The sequence below is a fragment of the Pristis pectinata genome, chromosome 19 (assembly GCF_009764475.1).
Source record: "Pristis pectinata isolate sPriPec2 chromosome 19, sPriPec2.1.pri, whole genome shotgun sequence".
Taxonomy (NCBI): domain Eukaryota; kingdom Metazoa; phylum Chordata; class Chondrichthyes; order Rhinopristiformes; family Pristidae; genus Pristis; species Pristis pectinata.
The window spans coordinates 36,940,481-36,966,825 of record NC_067423.1 but is presented as its reverse complement, the minus strand read 5'-3'; the positions used below and the strand labels follow the sequence as shown (position 1 = coordinate 36,966,825).

Here is a 26,345-nt window from a genome sequence, read left to right as displayed (position 1 = left end):
CCATATGTGAAGCAGAGGTACCATGCTGCAGATGAATTCTCAAGGCAACCTTTATAGTAATCACCCTGAATAACCCTCAAGGGAACCAGCCATGATAACGCAACACAGCATAACAAATGGAACTGGGCTTGACAAGCCAACCCATCAGTATCTGTTCAGCAGTCATGTATTTCACTCAGACTCCTCTGAAGCTTTTACTTATCTTCCACTTACAGTCAGCTTACTATCCAAGAGTGACGAACTACACACTGACCTTTCAGCTGAGAAGACGTCTATTTACAGCTTGCAGAGATGGAAATTATAAACAAATGATAGTTTTCAAAGCACACAAATGCAATGAATCACACAGAAATGCACCCCTTTTTGATGGTGACTGGCAGCTATGGACTCCCTGGGAGATTCTGTTAAAAGCCTTGAATCTGAGCTCGGTGGTGTTCCTTCGAGGATCATCATGAGGGTATGCTTGAAGGATATCATGGATGAAAGCTTTCTATTGAAGACCAACATGCTGTGTAATCCTGTGGGGATTCGCTTGAGCATTGTCAAGTAGAAAGTTCCCTCAGCTAAAAAGGTTTGTGACTGGAGGCTGAGGGTAGCACTGAGTTCAAGGTCAAGCTGAATGTGAACAGCAAGGCCAGGGTAGGATCCAACATGTTTACATTTAAATGAACGCACAAGTCTTGACAAATCTGCCAGGAGGTACCAGAACCTTCTGTTTGTTCTCTTCAATTTGCATCATCAGGATGATGAATTCACTCAACCATCCAATAACTTAACAGCTTACCCAGCTATACTTGGGGAGTGAAAACCAGCTTATGATAGGTCCACACTGACAAAATAACACAGCAGAAAGCAGCCAATGAATCTCTTTACAGTATACCCATCAGAAAGATATGGAGAAAAATGGAAGAGGACTAATCACACCTAAATATTAATCAAACTAATTTTCATCATATCTATTGATACAACAATGTCTACCTTGGAAAGAATGTGTAAGACACAGGAAAGTGAACCAGAACAAGGCAGCCTTCATTACAATATTCATAGCCCCACTTAAAGAGCTTATAGCATGTATGCCCAATAGCATGAATCAACTGCACGAGAACCTAACAAGCTAACCACTTTACAACAAAATTAACACCATCATGTAGGGGTAGACATCAGTGGAAGCTCAGAATTTGTAACACTTTGCCCTGACCAAGAATGGCTGCAGAATATATTACTTGAGCCAATAAACTGGTCAGATTTTCATCCAGGCTTAAGTCAACCTCCTGCTCGCAAATATTATTTTCATTAACATTGGTAACTTCAAGGCAAAGAAAATCAAATGGCCAAATTGCAGCTAGTTCCAGTTACTTTAAGTCTTCATGTTCACAAGTTGATAAAAGGTGGATATTGTATTCATATTTCTGTCAGCACACTAACTAAACTTCACTGAACCTTGCAGCTGAATAACAAGGAGTGAGAACATTGGACAATCTTCTTCATAATTCCTCATCTGTTAATAGATGACTATTCAGTAACAGTGCAGATGCTCATCTTCTCAGGCTCAGGGTCAAAGATGACTTCCTTCCACGAAGTGGGAGATACCTGTATGCAGCTTTCTTTTAACATGGGATGGTATTTACACACCAGCTAACACATGATGCTGGTCCAATGGCAAGGATATCCAAGACAATTGGAGACCAGGCTCTAGTTCATGGACTTGGCACACTCACGGTGGCACACACACAGATACTGACTCACACTCTCACCACACATGGACGCACTGTATCCACATATACAGCCACTCCTCCACTGTCAATTGTAACAGAGTCTTCAGTGTTGGCCAAACATATAAGGGATTTTCATCACATTTCAACAGGTTGTCTGCAAGTTCCATTTGTGTGGTTGAAAAAAGACTGTTAAAGCAATGAAACACTGACTCGGGATGAACATATCTGAAGGAAAGAACTTGACAGCAGTACATTTCTCACAAGAGACTGGGATCATTCAGGCAGGCATAAGAGATCCCACAGAGCAGTGCCAGGGAAAAATGGACAAAATTGCAGATTCTCAGAACCGTGAAAGTTCACGGCACAGTATTTGGCCACCTGGCCCACTGTACCACACTAACCAAAATAGCAACTACTGAGGCTAATCCCACTTCCCAGTCTTCAATCTCCATCCCTGTAGGTTCTGTAATTCCAAGTTTTCAACCTGCATTTTTTTCTTATAACTACCATGAAGGTCTCAACTCCTGCCAGCCTCTTGGGTCATGGGCCCTGGCATTCTGGGTGAAGATTTATCCCTTCAGCTCTTTGCTGATCCTTCCTGCTCATTCACTGCTTGAAATCTGTCCCTGGTTTCCCAACCAAGGGAAATAGCCTCTTCCTGTTCACCACATCGAGGTCACACCCAACTTTATGTGAGAGAGCGAGAGAGAAAGAGAGGAGATGGCCTCACTTTAATATCTCAATAAGCAGTCACAAAGGGTAGCCGTGACAATGATGTGACTCGAGTTTTCCCTGATTTGTTAGTCCTTCTCCACAGCTCAGCGGTTTCAGGGAATTTTTAACCCGGTGTTTTCTGCTTCGTATACCGCTCCAAGCTCCACCTCTTGAGGTCTTCCAGCTTCTCCAGTTGCCCGTCCCGCATCCTGGTCAGTGGAATTCTCCTTTTTATTAATGTTGTGTCCCCATCGACTCCTGCAGGCTCAGTGAAAGGGCACGGCTGAGTGGGGCAGACTCGGCCTCCTTGCACAGATCTAGAAACAATTTCAGGCCATTTGGCCCATCTGGTCAATGCTCGTGATATTCACCACTCAGCCTTCTCCATCCCACCCACCATCGTAACTCCCATTCCTTTCTCCTTCGTGCACTTGTCCACGACATGACTCTCGGCCCATTTCTGTAAACAGTCAGCTCAGCCAAGACTAGCCCAGGCAACAGCATTCACTCTGTCACACTGACACCCATGAGTGAACAAGGTCCCTGACTAAATCTTGTGGAATTAGGTATAAAATATTTTTAAGACACTACATATGCCTGTGATTGCACTAGTGCAGTTCGAGAAATAAAATTCAGAGGGAAATTGTGCTGCCAATATTGAGCCTCTTGGTGTTTATAACAGTCGATATTCCTGACTCTCTCAGGAGCCGCTAGTTCTCAGAAACTCTCCAACACAGTTAACGCCACAGTTAATGTCACGGGGCACAGCACACACACCTTGTCATTGAGTTCTGGGAAGGGGAAGAGAGTGGAAATGAAAGTCATGCATCATTTCACAAACATTTGCACACAGTGGTGCAGAAGGACCGTTGAAGGTTTGCATAAGGATAGCCTGAATGGGCTGAATGTCCTCTTTCCTCCATAACTTGTAATACAAGGCATATCACATAAGATAATAAACTAAAGCTCAATGCAAGTATGTATATAGGAGTATCACTTTCTTTTGAAATGCATCATAAACTTGAACTGATCTTGATTATTGTTAGAATCATCAACAAAAATACCATCCATAATTATTTAAAGAACAGGAGTACATATCCATCAGGGTTATGTATTTAACATATGGTTAAGCTCATAGAATCGTACAGCATGAAATTAGGTCCTGTGGTGCACAGATCCCACACCAATCAGCAAGCAGCCATTTCCAATAATCCTACGCTAATCCTATTTTGTTCTTCCCACATTTCCATTAACCTTGCACTCCCACGGTGATTCTACCACACATCTACATATTAGGGGCAGTTTATGGTGGCCAATTAACCTCCTAATCCACACGTCTTTGGGATGCGTGAGGAAACGAAAATCAAAACACTGCAGATGCTGAAAATCAGAAATTAAAACAGAAACTGCTGGAATGTTCAGGTCAGGCAGCATCTGTGGAAAGAGCACGGTTAACATTCCAGGCCCCAGATCCTTCTTCAGAACTGAGAAAGAGAGAGAAAAGGTTTGTTTCCAGTAGCACAGAAGGTGGGGGCAAGATGGGTAGAAAAAAGGGAACATCTTGATGGGGAGAGTACAAATGAGTTAATGTAACAGTTAGAATAGCAGCTAGGATCATATTAAGTTTTTTTATATCTGGAGGAAATCCACATTGTCACAGGGAGAACATGCAAATTCCACAGAGACACTGTGGAATTGAATTGAATCAGGATTGAACCTGATTGCTGTGAGGCAGCAGCTACACCTTTATATCCCTCTTTCATAAGACCAAGCTCTGGATCTCGATCTCATGTGCTTAAGGTTTTTAACATTGGCTGTGTTTAATCTACAGTCATGCTTTATCACATTAGTCTGTGCATCGAGGCTGTAAAGACATGGGTATGTTTGTAGCATCATCTCATTGGAGTAAAAGCAAGAATGATAATGCCTTTCAGGAACCAATCCACCCATCTCTCTCATTTTCTATTGTAAATCCTTCATTGTTGATCAAAGTTACTGAACAATCACCTGGTTGAAGAATGGAAATAGCTCATTGCCCCCACTTTTGAAGCAAACTTTAAAAAAAAAGTAATTGTGTTGTGGCATTGTCTTATCAATGAGGTCATGTTTCAAAATAGATTCTAATAACAGCACTCCAAAAACTGTCCCCACCCTTTCAATTTTAGATGCACATCACAGGACTGGCTAACATCTCCATTGTACTTTTATGCCCACTAATCTTACATATATATGAGTATCCAACCAAATGAGAATAGATCAATGGGATTCTCACAGATTTTTGCATTAGATCTTCCAGTCTAATTCTTTTCCTGATTTTCTCAACATTTATGTAAATAGCAGTCCTCACAGAGAGCAAAATTTACATTCAGTTGGACCTTAACACTTGTGAATGGGCCTGGAGTCAAACATAACTGAGGGTAAGATTGTGCTCCCTCTCGATATATTTTACATATGTACAAGGATTCAATGTGCAGTAAACAGATGGAATATGACAGTTACAGAACAGCACCAAACCATCTACAGTTCATCACAAGCTTGTGCAGAAGTAGCAATCATCCTATCAGGGAGATCACAAGGGATTATTTGTATAGGAATTGGAAGGGATCACACTATTACAGATTTTAGATATCTTTATTAGTTACATGTACATCGAAACACACAATGAAATACATCTTTTGCGTAGGGTGTTCTGGGGCAGCCCACAAGTGTCACCACGGTTCCGATGCCAACATAGCATGCCCACAACTTCCTAACCCATATGTCTTTGGAATGTGGGAGGAAACCAGAGCACCCGGAGGAAACCCATGCAGACACAGGGAGAACGTACAAACTCCTTACAGACTGCAGCCGGAATTGAACCCGGGTTGCTAGCACTGTAATAGCATTATGCTAACCGCTACACTACCGTGCCTGATCACCTTCACATTAAGGTACGTGAATGAGCAAGCCTCATCCGTACCTGTTCATTTTACACCTGCCTGACCCACACCCTGCAGAGAAAGATCAAAATCCTGATTAACGAAGCCTTTACGTGAATTCGGAAAGGTTTGGTACCAGTTTCCTCTCTCCAATAGTTTGATGGATAAGGATTCAGAGGATCAAAGAATGTTACCAGGAGAGCGCGGCATGGTAGCATAGCGGTTAGCGCGACGCTATTACAGCGCCAGCGATCGGGGTTCGATTCCTGTCGCTGTCTGTAAGGAGTTTGTACGTTCTCCCGTGTCTGCGTGGGTTTCCCCCGGGTGCTCCGGTTTCCTCCCACATTGCAAAGACGTACGGGTAGGTTAATGTGGGTTTAAAATGGATGGCGCTGACTCGTTGGGCTGGAAGGGCCTGTTACCACGCTGTAAATAAAATTTTAAAAAAGCATGATGATCCAACTACACCTTGATTTAGATTTTGTTTGGACTCGACATCAGCAACAAAGTAACGAGGCATTCAGCCCTGTAATCCTGTCTCGACAGTTTACCACCAATATGTAGAGAGAGGAGGGTGAATCTCTGGATTTCTCATCTCTCAAGATTTGTGAATGCTAGGTCACTGGAAGTATTGAAAGTGGAGATAGGTGCATGTTTGAAAGATCGGGGAATTGAGGGATGTGGGGATCTGCCGCAGAAGAGGAGTTGAGACCTGGGACAGATCCAGCGATCGGGGTTCGATTCCTGACGCTGTCTGTAAGGAGTTTGTACGTTCTCCTGTGTCTGCGTGGGTTTCCTCCGGGTGCTCTGGTTTCCTCCCACATTCCAAAGACGTACGGGTAGGTTAATTTGGGTTTAAAATGGGCGGCGCGGACTCGTTGGGCCGGAAGGGCCTGTTACCACGCTGTAAATAAAATTTTAATTTAGAAGGCTATCTTATCTTATCGTATCTTATCTTATCTTATCTTATGCAGACATGCTGGCTCTCTGCAGCAGCAAAGCAGCCACTCCCCAACCCTGTCCCTGCAGACACAAGATTCTGCAGATGCTGGAATCTGGAGAGGAGGAAAACTTCTTCAAAATCGGCATACCTTGAAGATGCAGGATTTCGACCTAAAATGTCGACAATTCTCTTCCCCCAGCAGAGTTCCTCCAGTAGATTGTCTCCTACCCTGTGGGCCTGCATTTTGGACTAGGATGGATACAATGGAATAACTGGCCTCCTCCTGCCCTGTACATTTCTGTGAGTCTGAGTCTACACTACACTACACATTGTGACTCACTGAGGCTTAAGTTCCAATGGCATTGAAGTTACCGATCTGCCACAATGCTGTCAATTTAAAAAAGTGACACAAGATATTGTATCTATCAGACATAATAATTCAGCCTGTTTGGGTCAGCCTAAATTCACTATCACCTGTTCAGTTTGGGCTTTAAATGCCACACTCTGGTCTGCTCATGCACATACAACAACAGGCTTTTTGAACGTAGGTGTGGTATGTTAAAACTAAGTCAAAACTGAAGGCTAAATGTTGAGTGCATTTGTGCCTATTTTTATGGGTAAACTGCACATAAAATACATTGAAATTTCAATTCACGCCTTAATACTTGCCTCCCAGCTAATAGCAATTGATTCTGGTTCTTAAAATTATGTTATGGACTGCATAAAGTACTATTTTATCAATCCAGCTCGTTTATTGCACTCTCACCTCTGAGCCACAGTATCAACACAATCGAACTACTTTCCATTGGAAGTCACGTCCATCACAAAAGTGGACCTAGCAGTTCTGGGCATGATTCACCCTGGTGCATGTGTCATTTTGCCCAGTGTCATTCACCCGAGTGATGATATCATCAATGTTTCCAATGGTCATTTCAGCTTTACAAATAATAATGCAACCTACTACCTGTGTTTTCCACTCACAATAAAACAAAGAACGTACTCTTCAACGGCAACTAAAGTGCTCCTACTGGGGCATTGATATTTTGCTTGTTGCTTGTGTTGGCCTCACTGATCACTGTCATGTTTGTATTGGCAATTGTTTCTCTGTTGTTCCAAACTGGGAGCCTGCGCCTTCCAATCTGTGGGAATGATTGCTGGGAGGCAGTGGGGGGAAAGAATGGGTTGTAGCTAGAGATACTTAAAAAAATGTGTCCCACTGTCACCCTCAGCCACCACCCATTTTTCCTCACCACCATGGCAGCCTTATGCAGCACACAATTGTTGCCACAGAGAGCCTTAATGCAATGACTCACTGCCCAGCAGTCTGTTCAGAATGGCACTGCAAGCTGTCTACAGATACCACCAGGAAATGCACAAGATCATTCAAATAAAGGAACAAAAAGGTACAAACCACACTAGCCATTTTTAAAGGTATATTTCAGCAAGTCATCACTTCTTTGTGGGTCTGCTGATTAGACTAAACACAGTGCCTGCTGAGCACACCAAAAATAAATGAAGTCCAACTCAGAGGCACATAACAAAAAAGCTGCTTTACAAAATGGTGAACAACCCAGAATCTGAACTTTGGATTCAGAAAAATTGAACTTCCAATACACATCATAATATTTGCCTCATGGCCAAGTGCAATTGATTACTGTTATTAAAGTTACCCTATGGACTGTATAAAGTACCAGTTTGTTGACAGCACTCTGACTTCTGAGTCACAGATTCTGGGTTCAAGGCCTAACTTGGAGTGAAGAGCAGAACTCAGACCAACAGTCCCAAGTAACAGTGTAAGAGAACTACCCAGCCAGAGGCATCACACCTCACATGCGACCCCACTGACACCCCAGTTCTCCATGCAGATGCATGTTAAAGATCCACCACTTTTTACTAACAAGCGCAAGGATTCTCTCATTGTTCTCACTGGCATTCTCCCTTGACTAATGGCACTGAGAACATATTATCCAGTTATGCATTTCATGCACTGTTTTGGGAAAGGTCCCATGGACAAGTTGACTGACAATGGTCAAAAGCTGCTATTAATTACATTGGGCTTTTATTTATATTGGCGCATCCTCAACATAAGATCAGGCCTCATGTAAATACCAGTTTTCTCAGTTGCAAAGCTTAAAGATGTGATTTTACCAACTCCATGTAATGAGAGAATCTATTTGTGAATATTAAATTAAGTCAGGGTATCAGATGCCTATATCTACATCATAGCCAGAATAGTGAAATGATTAATACGGCTTTGAAGTTTGAAACCGTGTTCTAATATTATGTTGGCGCCGGAAGTGTGGCGACACTTGCGGGCTGCCCCCCAAAAATCACTACGCAAAATATGTATTTCACTGTGTGTTTCAATGTGCATGTGACTAATAAAGATCTTATCTTAAAAAGTGCAAATTGGATTTTTACAGAGTTGTTTTGTGCCTTAATTTAACAGTGACACGTAACTCCAAGTTTGAAAGTGCCGTTTGGAAAAACAATTGTGTTCTTTTGTAATTCATCAGCTGACAGACCTGGGAGGTTGTTGGAGCAGAAGGCTGCAAGAGATGGGAATTCCCTCCATCAATCATTGCTGCAAAGGTTGGTTTGCAGGTGCAACAGGTTATCAAGAAGGCAAATGGACTATTGGCCTTCATTGCTAGGGGGATTGAATTTAAGAGCATGGAGGTTATGCTGCAACTGTACTGGGTACTGGTGAGGACGCACCTGGAGGATTGTGTGCAGTTCCGGTCTCCTTACTTGAGGAAGGATATACTGGCTTTGGAGGTGGCGCAGAGGATGTTCACCAGGTTGATTCTGGAGATGTGGGGGTTAGCCTATGAGGAGAGATTGAGTCACCTGGGACTATACTCACTGGAATTCAGAAGAATGACAGGGGATCTTATAGAAACATATAAAATTATGAAAGGGATAGGTAAGATAGAGGCAGGAAAGTTGTTTCCACTGGTAGGTGAGACGAGAACTAGGGGACATAACCTCAAGATTCAGGACGGAGATGAAGAGGAACTGCTTTTCCCAGAGAGGAGAGAATCTGTGGAATTCTCTGCCCAGGGAAGCAGTGGAGGCTACCTTATTAAGTACATTTAAGACAGTTAGACAGATTTTTACATAGTAGGGGAATTAAGGGTGATGGGGAAAAGGCAGGTAGGTGGATCTGAGTCCATGTCAAGATCAGCCATGATCTGACTGAATGATGGAGCAGGCTCGACGGGCCAGATGGCCTACTCCTGCTCCTATTTCTTACGTTATCATGTTAAATGTTTCTGTGAAGAAGTGCTTTCTTGTCCATACTTCCTATGATTATGTTACTTCCAAATGCTTTTGTGGGAAAAGCAGAGAAGGGGATGCATTGATAAGGCTGCCACATAAAGCGACCAGAGGAATTCTGTCCACTGATACTCTTTTAGCTCCCTCATTTCCATCTGATACTCTGCAGATTTCACAACATATCATTATCACTGGGTTCTCACTTTTTTTTACCTCATCAACTGTAAAAGCAAAGCAGCAATGTAAGTTTAAAAGCAAAACAAAGTTTTCTTTAGTATAACACAGGGCAAGTGCAAGAAAATTGCAGGTCGTAATCCAAGTAAGTGGCTTGGATGGCTAACAAATCAGTCAATTGGTTTCCTGTCTTGAAATTCTCTTCTATCCTAGTGCTTTTTACTCCACGAATCACAGAATTGGCAATGCGACAATACCAGTCATGGGACACTATATATATTTTAGTTCCTACGTCAAAGTCTTCTTTTATTGCTCTGTCGGCTGGGACAGGTCACCTATTACGTGCTCATCAAACCCACTCTAAAACTGCTTCTTTTGAAAACGCACAAATGTAGAATAAGGAACACTAAGTGTCTGGTAGTAAAGTTACAGCACCGATTCCATCTTGGTTCTACAAATGTCCGTATCTTCATTGTTTTGTTTTACTCTCATAATTATGAATGTCATTTAAATTGCTCAGTTGAATTTCTGTCTTTAATAAAATTGCCAGCTTAGATGTAGACCCCCGAGTGTAATGCTGTAGTACCAGTGTGTTAATGGCAGTACAATAAAGGTCAGACACAGCACACAGCACTAAAGCTACAAGCAATGAGAAAACATCCACCAGCAAACAATACCATACTTGTTATAAACAGAGGAGAGGGTGGAATCAACTTTATCAAACCAGTCTGTATTTCTATGCTGCCTTGTTATGCTCAAAAACATTTCTTTTGATTAACCTCCTGAAGTCTGAATGTAGATTATCCAGTATAAAGCATAGGGCTTTCCTTTAGTGAAATGAACATGTTTCTTAATGTATACTTTCTTCTCCAAATGACAAAATAATGCAAAAGTAACCAAAGTAGAACAACATTTCGACCACATTCTGGAGTATTCATTATATGTTAAACTTTACAGTGACCTATATGCTCACAGCTGACTTGGGTCAGCAGAAGAATTTAGTTCAAACTGAGGGCTGCCTACTGTAGAAGCTTTAAACATCAAGGCGACAACAAAAATACATGTTTGAATTTTCTAATATGCCTACTCATGCACCCTCTCCATGACCTGTAAAGATTTGGTAAACTTTTTCATGTATTTCCAAATACTGGTCACCTCCACATGAAAAGAAGAATTATTGCACATTAACTCAAAACCCTTCTCTAACCTATCAGACACAAACAACAGAATGAATACAGGTTGGCAAAACCTCATAGCTAATTATTTTGCCCGAGATTAGTGCGTTTTATGGTGGCGTAATAGAGATAATCCCTTCGTACTACAAACAGTAATTACTGCCTTGTTTCCTCTTGTGCTTTTCACTCTGAGTCTAATTTATATCTATCCTTTGATACAAAATGTTTCCTTTCTAGTCTCCCAATATCCCCAGAATTCTTCTTACCCCAGGTATTCTTAAAAAGCACACTTTATTCACATAATTAAATGATTATTTATCAATTGCAACAAAAACAGTTCCTTCCACATGTCAAGGAACATAGAATGTAAATATGAAACTCATTATTTAATAAACCGCGTTCTTTTAGATGTTTACAGGTCTATGGGAAATGGTTTGTGGGTTTGCATACCATTCATTACTTAAAATTGCGTTTTATAAAGAATTTCCTCTGCTGCCTATGAAAATATTTATTTTCCCTGTCAGGTGTGCCACAGCTTTTTTTGATATCTCACAGCTGTAGATTTGACTAATGCTTCTCTAATTGGTGTTTCAGATGAAGGAGATTTCAGACTGAAACACAATAACATATCTCTATAATTTTCCTTTTGCGTTCTTGTAACTCTTGTGACTATCACAGCTACAAACACTTAAAGCCCATTACGAAATCTTTAGACATAACTTAGGCAAAGAAGTGTGTTACGTGCCGGAGAAATATCCCTATATGCAAGACAATTTTATCTATCTCATGCAATCCGACAAGTCTCGAACAGGTCTTGCTAGAAACAACAGGGTCACTTAATCTACAGAGGCCACGAGTCAACTCAACAGTGATTAGATCACACATTCTAAGACCATGGAAATAAAGCGGCGACCAAATGAAATCTACAAGGCACCCTTCAACTCAGTTGCAGCACAAGTGAATGGTCCGACAACGATTTTGTCAGCAGTTTTGGCTTCTCGCGGAAATAATGCGGCAACCAACTGAAATTTATGATGGTCCAACAGCAATGTTAGGAACAGTTTGGCATGCCTTACCTGGTCCCTCTGAATGCATGGTAGCGATGTCCTGCGATGGGGCTTAGAGCCCAGTTGACTATTAGGCATCTCGGCGGCAATGACCGAACTGGATCTCCTCCTTCGCTTGATGACAGGGACTTTGTCCTCGGCGGCGGCCAGCGGCACTCCCTGGGGCAAGATGCGCACGGCGTACCTGGCCAGCATCACTCCCAAAATGCCCATCAGGTAAGCCAGGAAGGGTCTCCAGCTGGCCCGAACCCGCTCCAGGGAGAGCAGTGACACGGTCCTCAGCAGGCTGGTGAAGAGGATGGTGCACACGCCCTGGCTCACCCGCAAGACCATGAGGGTAGCGGCGGCCAGGCAGCTCAGCAGCACGACGGTGGCCCCGAACGACAGCAGCTGCTCCTCGCCCACCAGCAGCGCCTGCAGCAGGGTCTCGGCCAGCGAGCAGGCGGCCAGCAGCCGGGGGGCGAGCTCGCCCCTGCCGCAGCCCGTCAGGTAGAGCGCCAGCCAGAAGAAAGCGCTCATCAGGCTGAAGAGGGGCAGCGCGGAGTGCAGCAGGGTCAGCAGCCCGCCGTCCAGCCAGCGCAGCAGCGCGCCCAGCAGCACCGACAGCGAGGCGACCCCGGCGGCCGACGACAGCAGGCGCCCGCTGCCCGCCAGCCCGCCCCACGCCACCGGGCAGCCCGGGTCGCGGCGCAGCGGGCTCACACAGCCCCGCACGTAACCATTGCGCTCTCCCCCTCCCCTGTCGGGCTCGGCGCTCACTTTACTCCGGGGCGAAGCGGGCTGCAGCCGTGATGCCATCGTCTCCTCTTAGTGTGTTGGTAGAAAGTTTTTTTTCCCTTCCCCCCCCCCTCCCTCCTCCACCCCTTCCTCTATTGAAGACTTGGTCAAACAAACAGCTCTCTCTCTCTCTCTCTCCACACACACACACACACACACACACACACAAAGTTCCGAGGTGGGCTGCCTCAAGGGTGGGTGAGGGGAGTGTGGAGGATGCTTGGCCACTTTGGTAGCGGAACACCACCACCCCCCTCACCCTACACACACACACACCCCCCAACTTCCCTCCCCTCCCTCCCTCACGCCTTCTCTCTAACCCCTCGGCGTGCAGCCGGCCCGCCGCTTGCTCCTGGCGCCAAAGCTCCCGAACGACATGACACCGGGAGCCGACTGACAAGCCGGGTCTCCTTGGCGCTGGCCGATCTAGGCCGTGCTGAGCATTGCGAACGGCTCCCCTTCCTTCCTCCTCCTCCTCCTCTCCCCCGGCTCCCCTCCCCTCTCCCCCTTCACTCCTTGCCCCATGCGGAATACACGAGGAGAGGTGCCGATCCCTTCATCCTCTTCTGTTGGACCACTGCCTCCCTGTCTCCCCTTCCTCTTTTTTATCTTTCTTATCTCTTCCACTCCCTCTATCTCACCCCTTCCACACTCTCTCTCTCCTCCCTCTCTCCTGCTCCGGAAAGACCAGCGATGCCAAACGAGGTAACACCGAGCAGAGCTTTCGGGCTCCAGCTCAGAAGAGCGTTAACATGCTGGCGTTCATTTCGTACAGGGCGACGCAGTCGGCAGCGGAGGGCAGATTGAGCCGGGTCTCCCGACATCAGAGCAACAGCGGCCGTGCCAGCCTCTTCGCTGCCGACCACCTGTATAAACTCCACCATCCTCCCACCCCCAGTTCTGCCATCCCACAGTACAGTCTGTCACCGAGAGGAAGAGACGCTATTTCTCATTATTGATCAGGATGGTAGAATGTGTGCTGTCAGCTGTTTGTCAGAAAACTTCTTGTGTTAACAAGGCCCTTTTCGCTCAGGTGTTGAGGGCAGATGTCCCGGTCTTCGGACACTTGGTCCTTCTAAAAGGGCCATGTTTTGCTGTCGAAGTATCAGCAGCAAGTCCAAAGTGTTGCTGTCCTAAAAGCAAACCAAGTGCAACAAATTTTAAAAAGTGCGACGGCTGATAGAAGGCAGGAAACACTCAGCAGGGCGGGCAGCATCTGTGGAGAGAGAAACGATGAGCCAACGATTGCGAAAACAAAGAGAAGGGTGTGAGGTGGGGCACTGGAGGGTGGGAGAGAGATGGAGTCTGGGGAAAGCGGATGGGAAGGAAAGTTTGCAGGCGTATTAGAATGCAAAAGTTGTTGAGGGTTTTGATCATTGATGAAAAATCTTTTTTTGCAGCACTGAATGCCGTGGAGGATGTTGAAATGATGCAACAGGTCAACTTTGAGATGGCAGAATTCACTGCTGTTGCAGAGAGAGGTCAAGCAGTGCATGTGCCAATGCATGGACCAGTTGTGCCTTGTATCTGCGTTTCACCAATTTGCCCCACAAATGAAAGACATATCTGTGTGTTTGCCTAACGGTTACAAACTAAATCCACAGCAGATGTCCAGGCTTCACCAAAATAAAAAGCAGAAGATGTTGGAAACCTGAAACAAAAATCAGAAAATACTGGAAATACTCATCAGTTCAACAGCATCTGTGGAGAGAAAAGACATTGGATTTAATGTTACAGGCTGGTGACCTTTCATCAAAATTGGTCAATTCTGACAAAAACTGGAAAGGCTGGTTAACTGAAATTGTTGAATTTGACGTTGAGTCCTCAGGACTGTAACATGCCTAATGGGAAGATGAGATGCGGTTCCTCAGTCTTGTGGTGTGTTTCATTGGAACTGTTGGGGGACAGAGTTGGGAATGGGATAAAGATTTAAAGTTGACTGGCACCTGGATGCTCAGGGTTGCCCTTGCGATTGAATGAAGGTGTTCTGCAAAGCAGTTGTCCAATCTGCATTTGGTTTCTGCAATGAAGAGGAGACCACATTGTGAACACCAAATGCAGTATACTAGATTGGGAGTACAAGTGAATTCACCTGGATGTTTGGTTCTGTGGATGGTGGAAAGGGACGAGGTAAATGAGAAGAGGTAAAAGTGAAGGTATTGCATTTCAGAGTCAAGCTCTAGTACAAAAACAGGCCCTCCAGCCTAATGAATCCACACCAATGATCAACCACTCATTTGCACAAAGACTACATTAATTGCATTTTTTAAAATTCTCCTCACATTATCATCAATGCCACCACTCACCTACGCACTGGGGGCAACTTGCAAAGGCCAGTTATCCCACTGACCCGGACATCTTTGAGATGTGGGAGGAAACTGTCACACCCAGAGGGAGAGTGTGAAAACTCCACACATTATAGGACCGGAGGTCAGTACTGAACCTAGGTCTCTGGTGCCATGTGATAACAGCTCTGCCAGCTGTGCCACTGTGCCATCAGTTGTATGGCAAGATGCGTGAGAACGGCCATGGGTGCAGGTGGAGATGGGAAAGTGAACCAGGGTGCTTTAGAGGGAATGGTTCCCTCAGAACAATGAAAGGGGAGGAGAGAGGAAGATTTGGCTGGTGGTGACACCCCACTGAAGGTTGTGGAAATTTCAGAGGTGGGAGGTGAGGTCAAGGGGAATCCGAGCTCAGAGAGTGGGAGGACAGGGGTTAGGAGTGGAAGCGGGGGAATGGAATGGATGTAATTGAGAACCATTATGGAGGGAAATTATGGGTTAGGAAAAATGAAGACATCTCAGAAGCACTAGTGACATCATTACCAAAACAGACATGATGGAGGTGGAGAAATGAGGAAGAGAGCGGAGTTAAAGGAGAGGATGTACAATAGAATGGAGTCCTCACTGAAAGCAGGGTAGGAGGTGGTGTAGTCAAGATAGCTATGGGAGTCTGAGAGCTTATAATGCACATTGGCCACTGACCCCTCCCCTAAAATGGAGATGGAGAAATTGAGGAAGAGAAGCGTCTGAGATGGTCCATGTGAAATTGAGAGCAGGGTGGAAATTGACAGCAAAGGTGATGAAAATTGAGTTCTGTACAAGTGCAGGAAGCAGCAACAGTTCTCAATATACCAGAAAAAGAGATGAGGAATGGGGCCGGAAACAAGGACTATTCCACATACCCACTAAGAGACAGGTCCCCACGGCTGTATCTTTGCTTCTGAGGAAACGAGTGGAGTTAAAAGAGAAGTTGTTCAATGTGAGAACAAGTTAAGCCAGCTTATGGAGGGTGTTGGTGGTGAACAGGGAATGATTGAACCTTGAGATCATTCTTGTGATGGATAAAGATGTCGAAGGATTGGATGTCCGTGGTGAAACAAAGAAGGAAACTGTCAAAGTGGCAGAGGTGTCATGGATTTAAGTGGGAAGAGGCTGAACAAGGGAAGAAAGAGTGGAACCAAGATGGAAAAAAATGAGTTCGATGGGACAAAACAGCCCTGCCTGTGGATCTTCAGGAGGAGGGAGAAGCAGGTTGTGTAGGACTGGGGGATCTGGAGGCTGGAGGCATGATCTCCAGAGGAACCAAGACCCATTGTTCAGAAGTGAGATCGTGGTCCAGAGGGAGGTATGAGGTGGTGTCAGAGAGCTGGCGTTCAGCCTCTTAAGGTAGAGACCAACTCACCAAACCACAACAACACCGCGCTTATCATCAGGTTTGTTAATACCATTGGGATTGGTCCCTTGTGAGTGGAATGCTGCAAATTCAGAGGTGGGTAGGTGAGGGTGAGCAAGGGCAGTGGATGAACTGATACGGTAAGTATCGCAACAGCAATGAGTAATAAATGGATCCACAAGGGCCAGGGGAGGGTCCAGATGGAGTGTAAATCTGAAGAATAGGGATAGGATCCACAGTCTGGAGTGAAGATGGTCAGAGATGTGGTCACGGGGTGAAGGCAGCAGAAGAGCTCAACATTAGTGAGCCCCCAATTTAATAAGATGAACACAGGGATGAGGATGAGGACTCTGCCGTTTGTTTGGGATCAGAGCAGAGAAGGTCAGAGGAAAGTGAAAACAAGACAGACAGTCGAACCTGGGGGAGTGGTGGGGTCAGAGGAGAAAGGTCCAGGGGACAATTAGAATTCAAGGATTGTTGCAATTTGCAATCTTTGATGTCTGAAGGGAAGCAGTGGCTCGGACAGCTTTGTGAGTCAATGATTCCTTTTCTGCCATGTGAATCTCTGATTCTACAACTGTAGCATTATACGTATACTCCAATGGGCCTGCATTTGCTTGTGAGCAATTTTAATAAACGTTACTAACAACGCACAAAAGAAACTAACCATTACAACCTTCAGAATGGGGGATTCCTTACTCCAATTGTATTAACTGCATCTAATTTTGTAGACAGATGTCATGAGGGTGCACGAGTCGTCACACGGCATGAAGCATGGTCAGCACCCCTTCTCCACAACTTAAAACGCACATTCAGGTTCTGATGAAGGTTCATCAGCCTGAAACATTAACCCTGTTTCTCTTTCCACAGATGCTGCCTGACCTGCTGAGATGCATAGGGTTAGTGATTATAAAGCAAAGAGTGAATGACAGGCAGAGAAAATGAATTAAAATTAACACTCTGTTTGGTTTGCTTTGTGGATTGTTTTATGAGATTTTAAAAATAGATTTTAGTTTACATTTTAATGTAGTTTTCTTCACTGTCTCTGTTAATCCAGGCTTTCTTTCCCTCTTTTTATTTCCCTTTCTGTACCATCAAATCAACAACCTTCAATGCACTTCCCTTCTTAGTTTTTTCCCTTTTTATTTCCTGGTCTTTATATCTGACTGTTTCTGTACATTTCCCGTTGATCACCCCAGATGCCCTGGTTCTCTCTCTGTGCCATAATCAGCAATTTAGTGGGAATTATTTTCCAACTGAAGCAGATGTGGTTCGAAGCCCTGCTCTAACTAAATCTGGCCCAATCTCTCATTGCTAAGGTGTTGAATGGATCCAGCAGTCATTTTTTTGGACTGAAAATAGCTTCTGGGTTTGATTGTGGCCTTTTAAATCGGCAGCTCCCAAAGGAGGACCTTTTGAAATTGATTTTTTTTCTTTCAATGTTCAAGCCTAGTTAAAACAGCGAGACTTGAGGTTATTCAGGTAGTTGGCAAAAGAACAGGAGAAATGAGATTTTGCTAATGTAGCAAGTTATTATAATTCAGAATACCCTGCTTGAAAGGGTGGTAGAAGCAGGTTCAGTAGGATTTTTAAAAAAGGTAATTGAATATCAACTTGAAAAGAAAATCAATTGCAGGGAACAGGACAGCTCTTTCCAAAACCCAGTACACAGATAATAGACCGAATGGCTTCCTTTTCTGCCCTGTGAATCTATAATTCTATAACAGTAATTTTATACATACACTCTAACCCACGAACCCTAAACCATGAACATTACCTCGTTATTCCCTCTTTTTTGCACTATCTGTTTTGTAATTGATAGTAATCTTATGTCTTTGCACTGTACTGCTGCTGTAAAACAACAAATTTCACAACGTATATGTCAGTGATAATAAACCTGATTCTGATTCACTCCTGGATTTCCTTGTGAGCGATTTTTAAAAAAAGTATTACCTAAAACGTGCAAAAGAATCTAGCCATTCCCACCTTCAGAATGGAGGATTTTCTATTCTAGTAAGGGTATCTGCTCCTGTGTTATTAGAACCACCACATTCAGGACTGAGACACATAGCGACTGAGAAATTTGCTACCTGACACTCTCAGTTAGCCCCGACTCTCATCTATAACAGTGTTTGATGCTTCATGTATGGAGCATGTTAATACAAGCCTCCATCAGGCCCCTCAAATTCAGCCTGAAGGCTTGGTCAGTAAAAGAGAAGTAGTTGATTGCAAACCTGTGTCAAAAGAAATTTTAAAAAGGGCAGATATTTGAAAATATGTACTATTAAATGGAAGGAATCTGAAGGATTAAAGAGCTCAGAGTAACTGATTGTGCTGAAGCTCTTTGCAAAGGAATATGATTCAAGAAGGCAGAATCTGCAAAGTACCTCCCATTATGCCAAAGTTCATACCACTCACTGTGCGCATCTGCATCTAACTGAAGCCACACAAATTAGAATGCTCTTTGACGTCATTCTTGCCGTACTGCTGAGAACCAGAGAGGAATTTTCCACAGATTTCCTGTGCTGGCCAGTTCCCTTTCTCCAACATCCCCAGAGCTATGTCGGATTATTCAAGTTTGCATTGCTGGGAGGAGTGGAGACCCAGTGTTTCGGGTCGGCAGATGGGGAGAGGAGCTGCAAACGGCACAAAACTGCGCCATCTAATGGATAAACTGAGAATTCAGTCCTGGTGATCTTTTCGTACCTTTTGCATCTTCCTTCACAAGTGATAAGTTCACCCAAGGTATATGGGTCAATTGCCCTGTTTACTCCACTTTTGGAAGCCCATGTGTCTTACAGGTGTTTGGCCAATACCCCGTTTTCTTACAGCTGGAGTATAAGGCTCCATTCTCTGGACACAGAATGATTATTATGCGGATTTTTCAAAAATATGATACACTGCACATAATATTTCTTTAAAAACTACCATTTGTCTTTGGGCAAGTAATGGTGTCCAGATCAAGTTGAGCAAATGTACAAAACCATTTAACAATCTTCTAAAATGTTTTCTCACCTCCTGGTGCATACAGCTGTTTTTTAATATTCATTATATGGAAGGCCTGCAGTTTCCCTTTCAAGTACTTTGGACCCTGAAATAAGACATCTTTATTAGTCACATGTACATTGAAACACACAGTGAAGTGCATCCTTTGCGTACAGTGTTATGGGGTCAGCCGCAAGTGTCGCCACGCTTCCAGCGCCAACATAGCATGCCCACAACTTCCTAATCCATACGTCTTTGAAATGTGGGAGGAAACCAGAGCACCCGGAGGACACCCACGCAGACACGGGGAGAACGTATAAACTCCTTACAGACAGTGGCCAGAATTGAACCCGGGTCACTGGCGCTGTAATAATGTTACGCTAACCACTACACTACCATGCCTGCCCTCATAGCACTATCAATTGGAGTGCTTAATTCATTCATTCAAAGTCCTTCTCCTTGCCATTTTAGCACAAGAACTAACTTGCTTAAAGTAATTGCAATACCTTCACTGTAATGGCAGATGGACGACTTCAGATTAATATGTCAAAACACCCACAAACTGGTGTGTCACAATGTAATTTGATGGCAAATGCAAAATAATTTAAATGTTGCAAATTTGAAAGGAATGCAGAAAATTCAGGAAAACACTCAGCAGGTCAGACTGCACCTGTGGAGAAAGGAAGCAGTTAACATTCCAAGTCAATAAAACATTTTTTGCAATTTGATTTCATGGTGCCTTAGATTCATGCAGCACAGAAAGAGGCCCTTCAGCCCATCGAGTCCATGCCAACCATCAAGCACCTATTCACACTAATCCTACAATGATCTGTTTTATTCTCCCCACTTTCACATAACTCCCCCAGATTCTACCACTCACCGATACACTCAGGGAAATGTACGGCATCCATTTGCCCTGCCAGCTTACACGCCTTTGGAACGTTGGAGGAAGCCCATGTGATCACAAACAGAATATGTGAACGCCACATAGACAGCACCAGAGGTCAGGATCGAACTCAGGTCGCTGGAGTTGTGAGGCAGCAGCTCTGCTAGCTGTGCCACTGTGTCCTTGTTCACTGTGCCCTTGTTTTCTAAGAAGAGCTTAAAAATAGAGGCACCAAAATGGAATTAATTACATTACTTATTTAGATTCGACTTAGGGATTTTTTTTGTTTATAAATGCACATTATCACTGAGAGTCAGGTATTGGAAGTGGAACTTTGGCTCCTTGCTTTAACTTGTAATAATTCAGGAAAAGGTAAAACAGGGCAGATGAGATTGAAAGGCACTCCACTCTCTCACCACCGATCATGCTTTACTTAATTCGCACACCCTCTGCTGGGCTAATGTGAAATTTCCTCTCAGAGAAGAGAATCTTTTTGGCCTTTTGGACATGTGCCACTGACCTAATGCCAACCAGTGCCAAACTGAATGTAGTTTTATTGTCTTAAGACACCCCTGGTTCAGTTCACTGCATACATCTCTTCAGTTAAAGATCCCAACGCACAGTCCCACTTCCAAAACGAATGGACATCCTCAAAACCAGGGACAAATAAAACATGGATCCAAACTATAACCTCTCAGACAGCCTGTCATCTTGTAGTCAATACAAAAACAAATCATTTTGTCCAATGGAAATTGACAGCCACACTTTTCAGGTCGAAATAACTCAGAAAATGTGGATAAATATGGCACCTGTACTGATCCAAGGGTTGACTAAAGCACTTCACAACTAATGAAGTAATTTTGAAATGGACTTACAATTACATTGTGGGAAATACAGAACCCAATTTGAGGACAGCTAAATTCCAGGCACAGCAACATGACAATGGCCCGAAAGTCAGCTTTAAGATGTTGCTTGTTATTTCTCCATCAAACATGTTGCCATTCAGAGTATAGACAATCCCGTTTCCCACAGCATGGCAGAAATCAGGGGGTCTCAGTGGCAAGTTAATAGTGTCTGGGATCATATATACTGTATCTGTTGGACCCTTTCCGTCACAAACACCGGGGCAGTTAGTCCAATGGAGGACGATTAGCAGAGTTGCAGAGTTGTTTCACCTGGTACAAAACTAGTAACAGAGCCAGGTTCAGACAACATTATTCAATCATTCACATATTTTGGTTCTATCTTCATCCTGTCAAGATTGGGCATCATTTAGACTAGTAGTCAATATGGTATCAGGACAACAGAGTCAACAGACAACTGAGAAGGGAATAATGTGGCACTATTGTTGCCTTTATCTTGTTTCAGAGACTTTCATCAGAATCCCCATCCTCCACGGGCATTACTATCCACATAAACTTTATAGCGCAGGAACTGGCTGTTCAGCCGAACTGTACTGTGTTTGTGGAGCAATGCACAAGATGCTGGAGGAACTCTGTGGGTCAGGCAGCATCCATGGAGGGAAATGGACTGTTGATGTTTTGTGTCAGGTCCCTTTATTGGGACACTTCCACAGATGCTGCCTGACCTGCTGAGTTCCTCCAGTATCTTGCATGTTGCTCCAGATTCCGGCATCTGCACTCTCTTCTGTCTCCTCTATACTATGATTGTGATTATGTTCCGCAGGAGCCTCTTCCAAACACACTTCAGCTAATGTTATCAAGTTACCTTTCCATTCCTTTATCTACCTGTCTTTTCCCCAGGAGTGAGCGAGAAGCGGTTGTGAAGGACCATGTCTATGCACTGATCTGCTCTGTGTGAAGCACAGATCATGGGTCAGTTTCTGTTAGGTTGCTTTATTTTTTTTATAATCTATGCAGAATTTGGTGCCTTTATACAGGTGTAAAGGCTCCACATTGCCTACTAATGCAAATTATGCACCTTAAAGTACAGTTGTGTCTCTGCCAAGGATGGACTGCGTTCATTTCGCCAATTTTTAACTGTACTCCCATTACTCACACAGGCTGAAGCCGAGATGCCAATGGCACCACATGTCAGAATTATCCTGCTTAACTAACTTGCTTGGGTAATACTTATGCAGCCTGCTGGCTCTGCTTATGCAAATACTGTCAAGTTAAATAAATTTCTTCGACTGAAAAACTTTCCAATCTTCTAAATCAACAAAGTTAACACCCTCCTTCTGGGTGGTAGGTGGAAAATTAATAAGATTGGGGGAGGGAGGGAGTTACTTAAAACAAATACTTTCTGCCAGTAATACAATCATAAATAATTCTGTTTCAAGCTATTGTTAATATGCAGCTCTTGAAAAACATTTTGAAGTATTTGAACCTTCAAAACAAATTTTGATTCCAAGAAAACCAATTGTATACATAGTTCCATCCAGATCCCTGCAATTTCAAATGAAAAATTGATATAGTGTTAAGAGCACAATAAAATAAGAGCAGGAGTAAGCCATTGACCCATCTCGCCTGCATTCAATAAGATCGTGGCTGATCTGGTTCAAGTTTCATCTCTTCTGCTTGCCACTTTCCTGCAGCCCTCAATTCCCTGTTTTTTCAGAAATTTATCTACTTCCTTTTTAAATAAGATAAGATTTCTTTATTAGTCACATGTACATCGAAACACACAGTGAAATACATCTTTTTGCGTAGTGACTTGGGGAGGCAGCCCTCAAGTGTCGCCACGCTTCCGGCGCCAACATAGCATGCCCACAGCTTCCTAACCTGTACGCCTTTGGAATGTGGGTGGAAACCGGAGCACCCGGAGGAAACCCATGCAGACACGGGGAGAACGTACAAACTCCTTACAGACAGTGGCCGGATTGGGTCGCTGGCACTGTAAAGCATTATGCTAACCACTATGCTACCGTGCCTGCCCTATAATCTAGCCTCCACAACCCTCTGGGATAGAGAATTCCAGAGATTCATAACCCTTTAGGAGAAGTCGTTCCTAAGCATCTTAAGTTTAAATGACTGCCCCCGATCTTGTGTCCCTGTTCCCTCATTCAAGATTCTCCCACTGGCGGAAACATCTACCGTGTTGTACCCCCTTAAGATCTTTGTGTAGTGGTTAGCGTAATGCTATTACAGCATCAGCGACTCGGGTTCAATTCCTGCTGCTGTCTGTAAGGAGTTTGTACGTTCTCCCCGTGTCTGTGTGGGTTTCTTCCGGGTGCTCTGGTTTCCTCCCACATTCCAAAGATGTACAGGTTAGGAAGTTGTGGGCATGCCATGTTGGCACCGGAAGCGTGGCAACACTTGCGGTCTGCCCCCAGAACACTTGACGCAAAAGGTGCATTTCGCTGTGTGTTTCGATGTACATGTGACTAATAAAGATATCTTATATGTTTAATTCTTCACAACTCTCAAGAATATAGATCTAATTTCTATAGCTGCTCATGATAGGACAACCCACTCATCCAAGGAATGAGCCTAGATTATCCCTGTTGTTGTTGGATTGCACGTCCCAGATACTTATCCTAATCAGGACCTCTGGAAGTTATTTTTCTAAGTTTTATTTTTACTCATCTTTTCTTCTTTTGCAGACAGTTTTCTCGCACTAACAAATTTCTTGGCTGATAGGGTAGAGACTTAAAGCCTTTCAACATTTCCAATTAATATTCTTTGGGTTTAAGGCCAACTCAAAGTTTTTATCTTGAGTTGCTGATGAGAGTGAGCATTTGATAGTGTGATCGTATTCTCACCTCATGAGTTGGACAGCACAGTGTTTGAACCCCTCTGCAGAAAATCCCAGTAAGCCAAAAATGAGCTGCTGGAGGAAATCAGGCAGCATCTGTAGAGGGAAATGGCCAGTCGACATTTCGGGTCGAGACCCTTCATCCGGACTGCAAGATATGCAATCAGTCCAGAGAAAGTGTCTCGACCCGAAACGTCAACTAACCATTTCCCTCCACAGATGCAGCCGGTCCCACTGAGTTCCTCCAGCAGCTTATATTTTGCTCTAGATTCCAGCACCTGCAATCTTATGAGTCTCCAATCCCAGTAAGCAGGCACCGGCATCCTGGTTTTGAATTTTGGTTGATATTCAGTGAGTTACTTCTGTCTGGTGATCTTCCTCCCTGTACGAGTGATAGAAACCCATAACACACTTGCATTGCATAAGGCCAAAGGTGTGAGTTCTATTAGGTCTAAAGGTGTTATAACCATGGTTGGGATATTCACACTGTGGCTCATCATCCTGTTTGGTGTCCTGTTCGTTGTTCCACTAATTCGCTGCATTCTCGGAGGAAAGAGTGAGAAAAAACAAAAACAACAACTAAAAAACAATAACGGGGTGCAAAAGAATTAAGGGAATTGATTAGAAGAGTATTTGCTTGTTTTTAATTTGGAATATACATTTCTCCTCTGATTTCCTGCCTCAAGAAAAACAAGTGCTGTTATTAATTTGCTGCTGGAGTTGAGGTGTTGTTAACAAGGCCAGTATTTATTACCCATTCCTTGTTTTCCTTGAGGAGGAGGTGGTGAGCCAACTTCATGAGGATACTTAATGGGTCCAATTGGGATTAGTGCAGGAAAGTGGTATTGAGGTAAAAGATCAGCAATGATATTGAAGTGCTGTGGAGGCACAAGGGGCCAATTGCCCTTCACCTGTTTCTACTTCATATACGCTTACATTAACTTATTGAACCACTTTCGTTTACCTGATAGAAATACTCACCAAGTAACATTAGAGTGTTCCAGGATTTTGGTTCCGTGACAATGAAGGAACAATATTCTTCCAAATCTGGACTTGGAGTTGATGGTGTTCTGAAGTATTTGCTGCCCAAATTCATCTGGGTGATGGTAACTTCAGGTCGAGGGTTATCAAAGATATCTTGGCAAGTTGCAGTGTATCTTGTACAGAGTAAATATTGAAGCCCTGCAGAGCTGTGGGGAAGGGAGAGAGTGTTTCAAGTGGTGGATGGGCTGCATAGTCAGTCACAGTTCCTGTTACTGCACTTGCTTTGTGGTTCTACCTGTGCTCAATCACTTTGCTCTTCGTCTTATGAGTTTAGCCACCAAATGTTAAACAGCTGAAACAGAAAATGCTGGAAACACTCAGCATGCCAAGCAGCATCTGTGGAAGTAAAGACCAAGTTAACAGAGAGAGGAAAACACAAGCTGGCTTTAAGTTGCAGAGAAAGTAAGGGGAGGGAATGGGGATATCTGTGATACAGTGAAGCCAGGTGAAATGGGTTAATTGTGGCAGTTAGATGGTAACTATGCTTCTTTGTCCATGTTATGTGTCTGTGGGATATGACCAGCAGCTCAGACTGTGCCAATGGAGACAGAAAAACTGAGCCAATATCACAGATGGATGATTGGCAGGAGTGGACAATTCCAATACAGACAGAGAAAGCGCATTACCTAAAGTGGGAGAATTTAGTATTGAGTCCAGAAAACTACAACATGCCCAAATGGAAGATAAGGCATTGTTACTCAATGGAGTCGTTACAGGAGGCAGGTTGGGAGGAAGTATAGTCCTGATAGCTACGAGAGTCTGTGGGCTTGTAACGGATGTTTGCAGCTGGCATATCCCCTGAGATAGAAACAGAGAGATTCAGAAAGGGAAGGGGAAGGAAATGTTAGACAGCCTTTGGTCACAGGGATCAGTAAAGGAGAGATCAGATAATTGTAATTGTAAATATAACTCAAAAAGGCGTATTTTGTTTGGCACAGTGAATGAGGAAAATGTTGCTTGATGTCTCTTTCTGTTTTTGGTGGAGATGGTTACTATACAAAGGTTTCAACCTTCTCAGAAAAATAACAATAAATAAAGCTACAAAACAAGTCCTCGCAATAATTGAATTATGGTAAATTATTTGACTACTAATATTCTGATGTTCCCAAAACCTGAAGGAATATTCCCCTTATAGAGAGAAAGCTGCAAACGTGTCACAATGATACAACTCACTCTATCAAAATTACCAGCTTATCATAAAGTGCATCCACCTTTACTTTATGCATATTTGCAGTTACTTTTTCCAATATACATTATCTTAGCTTTATCAACACTG

General features: G+C 43.7%; 1 protein-coding gene across 1 annotated transcript in view; it reads right to left on the bottom strand.

Moving 5' to 3' along the window:
* The window catches only part of pde3a (phosphodiesterase 3A, cGMP-inhibited), a 412,539-nt gene extending 399,666 nt beyond the window's left edge, over positions 1-12,873 (bottom strand). The window contains 1 exon segment of the mRNA XM_052033932.1: positions 11,995-12,873. Coding sequence (XP_051889892.1) covers positions 11,995-12,783 — 789 coding nt within the window. The 5' untranslated portion in view covers positions 12,784-12,873.
* Between the last annotated feature and the right edge of the window lie 13,472 nt (positions 12,874-26,345).